This window comes from Chelonia mydas, chromosome 4 (genome assembly GCF_015237465.2).
Source record: "Chelonia mydas isolate rCheMyd1 chromosome 4, rCheMyd1.pri.v2, whole genome shotgun sequence".
NCBI lineage: Eukaryota > Metazoa > Chordata > Testudines > Cheloniidae > Chelonia > Chelonia mydas.
The window spans coordinates 73,269,475-73,282,316 of NC_057852.1; the positions used below are offsets into that span (position 1 = coordinate 73,269,475).

At 36.2% G+C, this 12,842-nt stretch overlaps 1 protein-coding gene across 14 annotated transcripts in view; it reads left to right on the forward strand.

Moving 5' to 3' along the window:
* Nucleotides 1-11,943, forward strand: part of CEP44 (centrosomal protein 44) — a 37,844-nt gene extending 25,901 nt beyond the window's left edge. For all 14 annotated transcript variants that reach the window (XM_043545994.1, XM_043546002.1, XM_037897554.2 and 11 more), the window contains 6 exons: nucleotides 654-785; nucleotides 1,279-1,488; nucleotides 7,835-7,910; nucleotides 10,175-10,302; nucleotides 10,565-10,602; nucleotides 11,476-11,943. In XM_043545994.1, the coding sequence (XP_043401929.1) occupies nucleotides 654-785; nucleotides 1,279-1,488; nucleotides 7,835-7,910; nucleotides 10,175-10,302; nucleotides 10,565-10,602; nucleotides 11,476-11,524 (633 nt within the window). In that variant the 3' untranslated portion in view covers nucleotides 11,525-11,943. The remainder of the gene's footprint in view (nucleotides 1-653; nucleotides 786-1,278; nucleotides 1,489-7,834; nucleotides 7,911-10,174; nucleotides 10,303-10,564; nucleotides 10,603-11,475) is intronic.
* Nucleotides 11,944-12,842: the final 899 nt, after the last annotated feature.

The following is a 12,842-nucleotide window of genomic DNA, read 5'->3' on the forward strand; positions in this document are numbered from 1 at the left end:
GACCTAGCTACCAGTGAGCGTGCCCTTCCCTCCACAACTGTGACTTCCCATGACTTCTAAGTTCTGTTGGAACAATAAAATTGTTAAGCAGTAGAGTGAGAGACTTATGAGCCTTTGAAGTCAGAACATTCAGAGGAGTAGGGCTTACACTATGGAACTCTTGCAAGAAGTAAGAGACCTTGCTGTGCTCAGAAAGAAATGTAAAACTCATCTTTTGACTTGGCTTTCCCTCAGTAAGTCTACCTAGGGGAAAAAAAATAAACAAAACCACCTAATCAAGCTATTTTTCTAGGGGAAAAGGAGAGATGTTTCTGACTTTAAATATGTGGGAGGCAATAGCGGTGATGAGCCATATGATTCTGAAAAGATTATCAAGGATAACTTTGTTTTTGTTTTAACAGTTTAAAATAGGGATCGGCAACCTTTGTCACAGCCCGTCAGGTTTGTTTACCTGCAGCGTCCACAGGTTCGGCCGATCGCAGTTCCAGGCCAATGGGGGGTGCGGGAAATGGTGCAGGCCAAGGGATGTGCTGGCCACTTGGGTGTATCGATAAAAGCAAAATAATTAAATGCAGAACATTGTACATTTAGTTGGCAAGAATGTTTTTGTTGTAATAAATCGTACATGTGGATTATTGTTTTTACATACAAAGAAACCTCAAGTGGAACGTCACCCAGATAATGAAGTTAACGTGCATGTCTATGAGACCGCCATTCCAGTAGATGGAGATAGCGAAGAAGAATCCTGTGTATCTGATGATGTTTTGGAAGTTGTGTGTGAACAAGTAAGAATTTTGAATTTTAAAACGTAGAGTTTGGTATGATAGCCTAAGTGGCTTCCAAACATCTTTTTTGATTTTTTTCAAAATTAAACTTGATCTATAAGCATATGATACATGTGTAAAGAACATTGGTAGTACAATTGTACTACTTGTTAAGAGGAGAAGTAGTACAACAAACCTGTGGGAACAGTCATGGTGGTAGGTCTTGTCTTGATTATTATTTCAATATAAAGCACCCCCAGTTGCCCCACAACTTCAGAGTCAGCTGGCTGGTTTCTGGCAAGTGTCTCTAATGTGCAAACTTTTTGCATAAAGCAGTTCACAGCAATTTCTGAAGGTAAAAGCATTCATACTGTGACTCATCACAATGGTTGACATGACCCAGCGGGGAAGAAAAACTGTTCAACACTTCTGCAGCAGTTTATATCACGTCTGTCCAATTGTATTTATGCCTAAAATTAGAGAAAGTAAAATCTATTATTATCCTTATTTCAAGGCCACAGAAGATCATAGTCAAATGGAGCTGCTAAAGAGCCAGCTTGCTGATTGCCAAGAAAAACTTCATAAGCTAAGTTGGATGGAAGATAAACTACATGTTTTAGAAGAGAGACTTCAAGGGAAGGTGATTATAGATGAGAAGGACTGGAATAATCTCCTAAGCCGGGTCTTGCTCCTTGAAACAGAACTGATGTTGCAGTCAAAAAAGGTATATTTTTAGCATAAAGCTTCTATTTTATTGGGGAGGTAGAATCTGTAGCAGGGTGGATTGATTTTAAATTGGAGGTTTTAATCATATTTAGCATTTGTATGTTATTTGCATAAAGAAAGGATGATTCTTATTGGTTGGTATAATCATCAAAATATGTTGTTTTGCACCTAAGTATATAGAACCTTAGAGTTACGAACATCAGAGTTACGAATTGACCAGTCAACCACACCCCTCATTTGGAACCAGAAGTAAACAATCAGGCAGCAGCAGAGACACCCCACCCCACAAAAAAGCAAATACAGTACAGTAATGTGCTAAACGTAAACAACAAAAAGGACAGTTTAAAAAAATATTGACAAGGTAAGGAAATTATTTCTGTGCTTGTTTCATTTAAATTAAGATGGTTAAAAGCAGCATTTTTCTTCTGCATAGTAAGGTTTCAAAGCTGTATTAAGTCAATATTCAGTTGTAAACTTTTGAAAGAACAACCATAACGTTTTGTTCAGAGTTTTGTGAACATTTCTCGAGGGGTTCGTAACTCTGATGTTCTACTGTGTAGCCTAGTACTACTTTTGCTAAACAGGGAAATACACTATATCTATGCACATTTAAGCAATTATAAAGCTTGACATACATTTATTCAAATTCTTAATTTTTACTACTTTGTTAGAAAACGGTGAATGAGGCAATTCTTTTCTACTAGATTAATTTTTTTACTTGTGATTTGCATCAAGATACATTTAGATGAAAATTGTAATGCCATTCAAAATATACTAAAACAGCATTCAAAATTTGTTTGCTAGAAAAAAAGTACTTCAGAAAAAAAGTAATTTTTTTTTATCAAAACCTGTTTTGCATTTAAAACTGAATTGTGAAACAAAGGACATTGTGATAAATGAAGGGTGGGGGTAGCTTTCTTTTATGGACACCCAGCCAGCCAGTTAGCTATAAGATCCCTCTTGGTGGCTGTTCTCAACTTACTTTACCTGTAAAGGGTTAACAGAGTTCCTCAGGTAAAGGAAAAGGAGTGGGCACCTGACCAAAAGAGTCAATGGGAGGGCTAGAACTTTTTAAAAGGGGGGGGACGGGACGGGACGGGACGGGACGGACCTTCCCTTTGTTTGTGTGTTGTGTCTCTCTGGGAAAGAGGGGAACAGAGGGCAGCAGGAATGCTGTGTAAGGCCTGAACCAGACATAAAAATTCATCTTCCATACCTAGAAGAAATTATTGAACAGGGCATGTTTAAATAGATGCAATTAGGGTTGTTTTGTTTTTTGGCTTGTAGATTTCCCCTGTTCTAACCCCAGATGCTTTTGGTTGCTTGTACCCTTTAAGCTGAACCCCCAAGAAAACTATTTTGGGTGCTTAATTTTTGTAATTTGTTTTTTTTAAGATCTAGCAAAAAGCCTAAGTTCCAGATGTATTTTTTTTTCCTTTTTGTTTTAAATAAAATTTACCTTTTTTTAAGAATCAGGATTGGATTTTTGGTGTCCTAAGAAGTTTGTGCATGTTGTTTGATTAGCTGGTAGCCACAGCTAATTTTCTTTGTTTTCTTTCTCAGCTCTTTCAGGGGAGAGGAAGGGCTTGAGGGTATCCCACAGGGAGGAATTCCCAAGTGCTCCTTCCTGGGTTCAAAGGGTTGTTTTTTGGTGGTAGTTTTTTTTTTTTTTTTTTGCATTTGGGTGGTGGCAGCTTTTACCAAGCCAAGGTCAGAGAAAAGCTGTAACCTTGGGAGTTTAATGCAAGCCTGGAGTCGCATGTATTAATTTTTAGAATCCTTGCAGGTTCCTACCTTCTGCACTCAAAGTGACAGAGTGGGGATTTAGCAGATGTATTATCTATAGTTATCTATATCTATTATCTGTGGTATATCTGATTGTTTCATAGACTCGTAGACTTGTACAGTCTACACTGTAATAAAAGACCCATGCCACAGCTGCAGGGCAGGGCCTGTTTACTTGGGCTTGCGGGACTTGGGTTACGGGCCTGTAGAATTGCTGCATAGATGTCCGGGCTCGGGCTGGAGGCTGGGTCTGGGGCAAGGATCTTACCACTCGGCCCCCAGCCTGACCCCCAGTGTCTATGCAGCAGTTTTATAGTCCCGTAGTCTGAGCCCTGCGAGCTTGAGTCAGCTGACCCGGCCCAGCCATAGGTGTTTAATTGCGGTATAGACATATCCAGAGATTCTGGTCACTGTGTCCTTCAAGATTTTAGAGCTAGTAGATCTCATCCTCACACCTTGTTTTTATTCGTACATTGGAAGAGAAAAGCAAAGAGTTTCTTCTTCTTCAACTTACTTCTAATGACCTAGTGATTAAACTGAAATTGTTGAATAAATCGAAATGGAAAGAGTGTTCTTTCTGTACTTACAGAAGAGATTACTGCTGTCAAAAGCTAGGTTAGCATTTCAACATATTAAATGGTTCCAGGTGACCTGCACCACTTCAGTGGCTTGACTTTCTTTACAACTTCAGCAACAAACATATGCTGCTTAAATACTACCTTTTCATTCAATTTAAATGATTTAAATAGACTTTAGTAAGGTTAAGCATGATGTAGGTTTTCGTAATTTCAAATTTCATTGTCAATAGGTTTATTTTTAAAAAGAAAAATTTAATTTAAATTTTAAAATGGTTTTGATTAAAAAAAACACTTTATCTACTCTGATCTGTACTAATATTTAGCAATTAGAATATCTACTATTTGTAAGGTGATGTGTTGCCATGATCACATGACAAAATTTTAAACAAGGCAGAAACCTCAATTTCCTCATGAGCCTGCTATTCCTCCTCTTTCCCAATTGCGCTCTCTCCCCCTTCCGGGGCCCCCTGTTTCCCTCTCATCCAAAAAAAAGTTAGTGGCTTATTACTGAAAAGTGCACAGCTATTTCTTCAGGACTTGTGGAACAGCACTGTGCATTGTAATGGAGTTTCCCAGAAGGAGCCTGCAGACCCTGAGGGAACTACAGAAATAGCTCTGCAGTTTATCAATGATAGCCACTGTGTGAGTATGTGGTACTAATACATTTACTGAAGGAATGCAATTACAGTTTGAGTGGTTGCTATTGTGTTATGAAAAAAATCAGCCTGCTTAGTGGCACGTGGTTTTTCTCTTACTCTAACTGTCTCATCCTACCCAGTTGGATTTTCTCCCTGTTACTGTGATAATTTATGTGAGACAGCCAAAGTACCATTGATGAAGCTGAATACTATTTAATTTCCCAAGGCAAGGTATATCATATTTTGAAAATAGAGAATCTTTTTACAAGAACTTCTTGAAAAGGTTAGACTTTCATTCTGTTTAGCATTATCTGGTTTCACACTAGACATCTTCATTTCTGATTGTAGAAAAATGCACTATTTCATATCTTCAGGCACACCATCTAGAAACTAGATGCAAAATTAAGAATGAGAATTCAGCAGATGGTTTGCTCAGTACTGTGGGAAACTTGCTTCATTCATTGGGCAAGTTTCTAATTGATCATCATCTTACTGATTTCTGATTTAGTGGTTGGCATTTCTCCAATTCTTTCACTCCTTGTTGGTGACATCAGGTAAACTTTCTAAATGCACATGAAATTTAGTGACGTCACTATACTGGGTATGTTTAACATGCCACAGCAAATCAGCATTTTTCCTCAAGGGAGTGTATTTTTTTTAACTTTAAAAGCTTTTGAGAGGTAGGGTGTGTGTGTGTGTGTTTATAAAAATAAACATATTGAAAAAGTTTATATACATCTAATGCTAGTTTTCACAGCACAGTATATTTGTGAGTATGTGTTCAGGCTCTTCCTGTAATGCTGTAAATTACAGTCCTCACAATACTTCAGTTATTGTGAAAAGCTGTCCAAAAGTTGAAAATCTTTGCAAAAAAATACTTAACTGATGATGCAGTGTCTTGCAGAAGTGTTAGAATGTTGTCAGTCACACTGTTTTGTTTGGTTGTAGAAAGTTGTAGATGTTCTTGGTGTTATAAACATATAATATGGTTCTCATTCTACATTTATTGAAAACGCATTGTTTATCTAAAAGAGATTGGGCGGGGGATAAATGAGGAAAACTGCCATCTCTCCATGGTGTTTCAAGATGCTCACTTAATAAAATGTAAAAGAAAATTCAATGGCTCAAAGGATGAATATGGAGCTTTTCAATTCTAGATCATGTCTGAATTTGTCTCAGGTCAGTAGTGACTGAAATGCGATACCATCTGATGTCTATTAATCAGTCATTGTGGATGAATTTGGTCTTATTTCTCAGTGTCTGTCCAAATTGCACAGCCATTGTTAACAGTTTGTTACCCTTGCTAGCGCTCTCAGGAAGCCAAGGATTGGATGAGCATAAAGAGAATTGCCCTGTCTTTCACAGGTCACTTGTTGAGGCACATTGTGGTGGAAACAGTATGAAAAAGCTGGCCCTCAACCAGCCCAGCTGTACCCATTCTGTGGCTTGATAAATGCCTTCTAATCTGGAACTTTTCAATACCACTAAACCCAATTAAAACAATAGATAAATATAGATAAATATTCATTATTTTGCACTGTACTGTGGATTAGACTAGCCTGATATTTATTTGACACTTAAATATTTTAATAGTAGTACCGTTTTTGAAAACTTCTAACCAGATTGTTTCTTTTTAGTCTAAACTATTGTTGTAAGAGCAGGAGTACACAAAAATAAGTTTGATTTTCGTTTGTGTGCACCATGGTTGCTTATTTTTCAGTACAGTAGGATCTGGTTCTTGAAACTGTCTTTTGAGAAGCTTTGAAATCTCAAAATAATGTGAACATTTTTTAAGATCAGGCCCATGCCACCGTCAAATCAGCGGCGGCACACATTGCACTGAGAATACCTGGGAGCTCTCAAGGCAGCTGTAATGGAAGGGATTGGGGAGAGGAAGCCAGTCCAAACTTCTCCCAACTTTGAGGGCAGTAATTACTGTTTTCCCACCCCCAAATGCCCTGGGAGGGGGTAGGAAAGACAGCTGGGGGCTATGCCCATGCAGAACTTGGGACCCTCACCCCGCCCCCTCAGGGTAATAGCCTTCTGCTGCTAGTTAATGTAGTTAGCCCAGTAGCTCAAGTGGTAGATTTCTGTGTTGTAGTACTGAATGTTCAGAGTTCAAACCTTGCTGATCACTCACAATGTTGGGGGGCATGTTTTTCTTGGGGGGGGTTATACTTTTCCTTTAAATGAAACTAGGAAATTACATACAAAAATCTAGATTAAAAGTTGGCACTGCAACCTTAATTCTGCTCCTTGTACGTTCACTTTATGATACAGACTTCAATTACATGATCATATGCTATTTTTCTACAGGACCGCTACATCATTTAGTGTACAAGATGGATGCTAGCAGGCAGAATTAAGGTTGCATTGACAGCAGTAAATCTGGCACTTGCTAACTTTTGAGTTCTTGACTTGTAACCAAAATAATGTTGTTTAATGAAGTTTTTGTATTAGAATATATGTGGCTCTTAGAATGTACATTTTACATGTGCACACACCCTACTCCATAAATTCATATGGTGCATTATTGAAATGAAAACAGTTCTAGTCCCAGAGGGTTTTCACAAGGGTGGGGGCATCCATCTGCATCGATTAGCTTGCAAGATCCGGGTCTAAAATAGACAAACATAAGTTCATGTTTCTGAAAGGAAAAACAGTAACTTTTGATGGTCAAGGAAAAATTCTAAAACTAACTTTTTATTTTCTTAGCAAATTAATCCTGAAGAAGAAAATGGTCACATTATAACATGAAATATAGGATTAATATTGACAATGTATAAAATTTGTTTTTCTCATCATTTGTATCATGAGCCATGTGGGTATTTTAGCTAAAATTTTCAAACTTGATTATCTAAAATTAGACAACCAAACCAGCAATAGACCTCCAATCAGCGACCAGAGAGTCAGAGGAGCAGAGCTCTTGCTGCCACCTGTAATCAGTCATTCAGAGCTTTTGATGCACAGAGTTTTAATAAACACCACTCTGCCTGATCAAACAATCACACCTGGATTGTTAGGCATTCCACTATGAAACTTTTGGGCTCAGATTTTACAGCAAAGTTGGTATTTCAAAAGACAAAATGCTTTAATGAAATGACCATTTTTTATGATCTAAATGGGTATACTAATATAAAGGGTAAATTTTGCATGCTTTACTCATAGGAGTAATCACATAAAGCTACTTCCAAATGCTAGAAAAGTGTGGTCAGTACTGTACATAGATATGCATATGTTCACTATTTGATTATAATTCTCAGTACTCAGATGGCATTTAAATAAGACTCGTGGCTAAGTTATCAATTTTTTTTGTAAATGGCAAAAACAATTATTGTTTCAGAGTGACTTATCTACAGAATTTAACAATATGAGTGAAGACCATACCTCTAGTAGGAATATGACTCCAGTTTCTCCTGGTGAGTGTTTGCAATGCTCTTTACTGAAAAGGTTTTCTTTCAAGTAGCTTTTGCTAACCTTGCATAAAATTGTGTCACAGTTAGGATTTTAAGTTGTTTAAATGGATACTGTCAACTTGAAATGTAGTTAGTTTTTTTGTTTTGTTTGTTTAAGTTCAGCCGTTTCAGGTACGAGCCAGCCCCTGAAATCACCTTGTTAGTTTTGGGGCTTTTATGTACATTTCCTATTTGATAAAATGTGATGTGTTTTCTCCCCTCTCCTGTGTTGCTGTGTCTATCCTCACAAAGATAATCAATTATTAGAGAAAAATATTTCTTTCTTTTTGTTTATAGTAAGCTCAAAAAAAGTCCTGGGACACACATGTGATTTTTTTTTTTTTAGTTGATATTCAGAGACCCAGATTATCCTTTTTTTCCCCTTAACAAACTGTAGAATACTAGTAAAAGTAGTGGGTAGTGGCCAAGTAAATTTCTGAAGGTGTACACGGCAAACTTTTGAAGTTAACTAATTCCTAAATACAAAGGGACCCAGGAGAAAATAACACTAAGTATCTTCTCAGGTAAATACCCCCCTCTGGGCAGCCCCATCACTGAGGCCAGGGAAGTAGTGGTACAAATGTGGAAAACTGAATCGAATTTTTCACTCACTCTCCTACTTAGACTTCATCCATATTGCCTCTCCCTTCTTCCTCAAACTGTGATTTGCCTTGCCACTCACCCAAGTCTGATCCATCCTTAGTTTCCTAATTCTCCCACTTGGTCTTATCTGGTAATATACACTTAAAGCACTGAGATGCGCCTACAACTTAAACTTCCCCTTAAAGTGTTCTGTGCAGGAATATATATTACCCAGCATGTTTATGGTACTGTCTGTAGTTCCATAGTAGCAGCCGTGTTAGTCTGTATCCGTAAAAAGAAAAGGAGTACTTGTGGCACCTTAGAGACTAACCAATTTATTAGGAGCATAAGCTTTCGTGAGCTACAGCTCACTTCATCGCTCACAAAAGCTTATGCTCTAATAAATTTGTTAGTCTCTAAGGTGCCACAAGTACTCCTTTTGTCTGTAGTTTAAAATCTTTCTCAAGTCAAAATCATATTTTTAATGAGTCATAGCCTTAATTTACATAATTTTTGTAGACAGCAGAGTAAAGATAAGATTGTCTCTGACTGTGATGCCTGGTAAGTGAAGTGGCAAACTAAATCTTATACACCATTTACCTCTGTAGTATTTTTCTAGATTGTCCTACATATCAAGCTTGCTCTAACACCCACAATTGTTTTGTCAAAATATGTAAATTTGTGTTAGTGGGCTATATAAGTTTGAATTTATTTACCTTATCACATGATATAGATCAGCTGCCATCTGGAGCTTTTGAGATCCCCTATTAAATAGTGCCGTTTACAATGTTGTTTTCTGAATGCAGGACTCAGGACTTGTAACCTGGATCCATAGCCTGTAGCTTTAATTAAAAAACCAAAGCCAAAAAACCAAACCCCACCTTTTTTTAAATGGGAATTTTTGCTTTCCTCAGGAACACAGGTTTTTAAAATAGTTACATTTTTTTAAAAATGCTAGGATAGCATCAGGCTTTTCCTGATACAAAGGGTAGGGATTTTCTAATGTGTTTGATATGTTGGCCTAGCTCTGCTCCTATTGAAACTGGCACTTACTGCTGTACAAACATTTAAAGCCTGGCTCTGCTGAATGAATACTAGCCCTAGATTATTGGAAACTGACTACATTTTTGTTTGTATTTCAGTTGTTTATACTGTAAATCACTTACTGAACAGAAGAATTAAAAACATGTTTGGAAAAGCTTTTCATGTTATAGTAAAATATGTTTACAAAGATAATTACTATATTGCTTAAACTTTTTTTTAAGTTTAAAAGATCCCACAGCTGTATGAGACAAGTGGTTTATAGTAAGAAAACAAATGTGAGCTGTCTGAAATTATTATTGAATGTTTTGCCTAGTAATTGTACTTGCCTAAGTGTTTCAATTGACCATAATCATGACAAATGCAACATTCCTGGATAATCTTTGTTAGAACTTCTTTTTTGTCTGCATCATACTCAGCATACTCTGTTCATGTTATTTTAAAAGAATATGAGAAACCCATCTTGGACCTTTACCAGTAGCCTTTTTCTTTCTAAACAATGCATTCTCTTCTGTTATTACATACTGTAAATCAAACTGTTCGATAGCTGACCTTGCTGCAAGAGAGCAAAAAGGCAAAACCTAAAAATGAATATTTCTCCACAGATATTGAGAGGAAGGAGGAGATGCCAGAGAGTCTTCATCAGTCGTCTGGATACAGTTCACTATTATCCACAGACCCATCTCCCAAAGCCGCAACCATTAATTATCATGGTTTGACAGAGATTTCAAAGGTAAGTAAAACTGGCAAATGCTTAGTTGATTTCCTTTCTAAGGTCAAGAGAACAAGTAAGCATTAGTTTTAGTTGTATATACTACTGGCAAAAAACAGCAGAACTATGCAAAACTTCATCTAGGTCTGTCTCATAAAAATCCTTTTGATATGTAAACAGTGCTTAAAGTAATTTTTTTGCATGAATTCTCCAGGTTAAAAGTCCATTTCTGAAGATTGTTGGCTTTGAAGAATTGCCTAAATATGTTGCTTTTCAATTGCAGGAGACAACAAGACAAAGAATGGAAAGGATAAGTAAAATGTAAGTAATAGAAAAGGGCAGCAGGAATTCATTTCCCAGTAGGGAATTGTACTGGACTAAGGCATATATAGAATGTGCATATGTGTTCCAAACCTCAAAGGTCTCTACATCAGGTGTGGCATTTCCTTATGACTCCACTGGATAATAAATCCACTTACAGTTCTGTGTTTGTGGGATGAGTCACTGTTTTGGTTTTTAACAAGCAATATAATGCATTCTTAATGGTATTAACTAGGGATTAAAGAGTGTTTAGAATTTGGTTGACAACTAATAGGAGTATTATCTGTCTTTTGATAAGAGTTTACTGGAACTACATAACGCTTGTGTTCAAACTTTGAGGTGAAATATTAAATGAAAAGAGCTAGGCCAGTTTCAGGCCAGGCATCACATAAAGATACCTCAGAATAATAAGCAGAATCTTCTGCTGGTTCTGAGATTTATAATGAAAATTTGCAGGTAGAAATAACTCATTACACTGGCTGAAGTAAAATAAAATGCATCATCACAGTGCAACTGTTGTTCAACAAGATTTCTGTATCATACAAATGAATTACTTCAGGAAGCTGAAGTCATTAATCTTGTCTGCCACTTTGCAAAAACCTAAGCTCTCTGATGGTGACAGCCTTTTTAAGGCTAATTTGAGATCTACAGTGTCAATTATCTCCTCCATTAACTTTATTTTTGTGAATTTTGTGCCTTCTCTATGTATATTTTTTTAAATGTCTCTCAAATAACAGCAAATCTAATAGCCTGACCAATGTAAAAACAAACAAACAAAAAGTCAGGAATGCTGCTTTGTTACTTTAGCTTTATTAATTAGTAGTAAATGTTTGTTTTAGTCTTTGTTTTAACCAATTTTAAAAATATTTTTAGGATTGAAGAAACTTCAGAATTGCTGAAAAATTCAAGTAACACATCATAGACCATTTTCTGTCTAGACTTCTGGATCTCAAAACTATTATGTAAATTTGTACAATTTTAAAGTTATTTTGAATATATTATCCATTTTAAGGACTATAATTGTTTTAAAATGTTTTTATTTTTACTTGAAGAATAAATGTTTTCTCATACCTTTGTCATGATTACATTAATTTTAACCTTTTGCTATAGAAAATTGCATTTTTTGTGGAGTTGAAGTCATTACAGAAGTGTGTTTTTGTGTTGACATTTGTTGGCAACGTGCTAAGTAATATGTTTTTTAAAGTGCAGGCTTGAGAACCATGGTTTACATCCTGTTGGAAACACTCCAGCTGGGACTTGCATATTGCACCCAAGAGACTTTCATACATACCATCTTGCCATCTGTACTGTTCAATAAGACTTAATGAAAACTTAAATGCACATATTGTAAATGTGTACCTTTTTTGTTTTGTTTTTTTAATTATAAATTTTCATGGTTAGTCAGAAAGCACCCCAACACATTATGGCTTCCATTAACACTGACAAAGTGAAGGTCATTTGGATCCTAAACACTAAAATGTGTAAGTAAGTCCACAGACTTTGACTATGCGAGATGTGGTGAGTGTTTTAGTGCTCTATTACCCAACACATTTTAAGACCGGCAGCACAGATGGAGACCATCCAGTGTACAAAGACGTACAACATTTTTATGATTTGAAACTATATAAAATTTCTCTTTTGAGACATAAGTAGATGTAAGACTTCCATAAACATGATATAGTCAAATCAAAAGTGTCAGTGTGGGCTGGGTAGAGAGATGGTATTTCATCCTTGTTTTCTAAATTACTGGGTATTTAAAGTGTTATGTAAGGAACCTTTTTACAACATGCTGTAGCTATCCATATTACTTTGATTCACATGAAAAGATCAAAAAATGACATTGCAACTGCTGAAGATATCAAGATTTAAATGGTATAATTTTCAGATGGAGCATCTGTTTGCTCTTCCTTTTTAAAAATGATTTATTTGATGATAATAATAATTATGAATATGTTCCTCCATAAATATGTGATTGATTTCATTTTACATATCCAAACTGAGTAACATACAATAATCTGTTGTTGCTCCATAAACTCAGTGAAAAGCTTAAGGACATGAACACACTTGTAATAAACTCCCATTTTTTCCCAATATACTTAAATTGCAGATTCCCTGGAAAGCAAGCTTTACACTCATGATGGCAACTTACTTTAAAGTTTATTTGGAAATACCCCTTGTTCACAACCCACTACTCCACTATCCTAAAGAATAATTCTTTAAATTGTTTCTTCTAGAGAGAA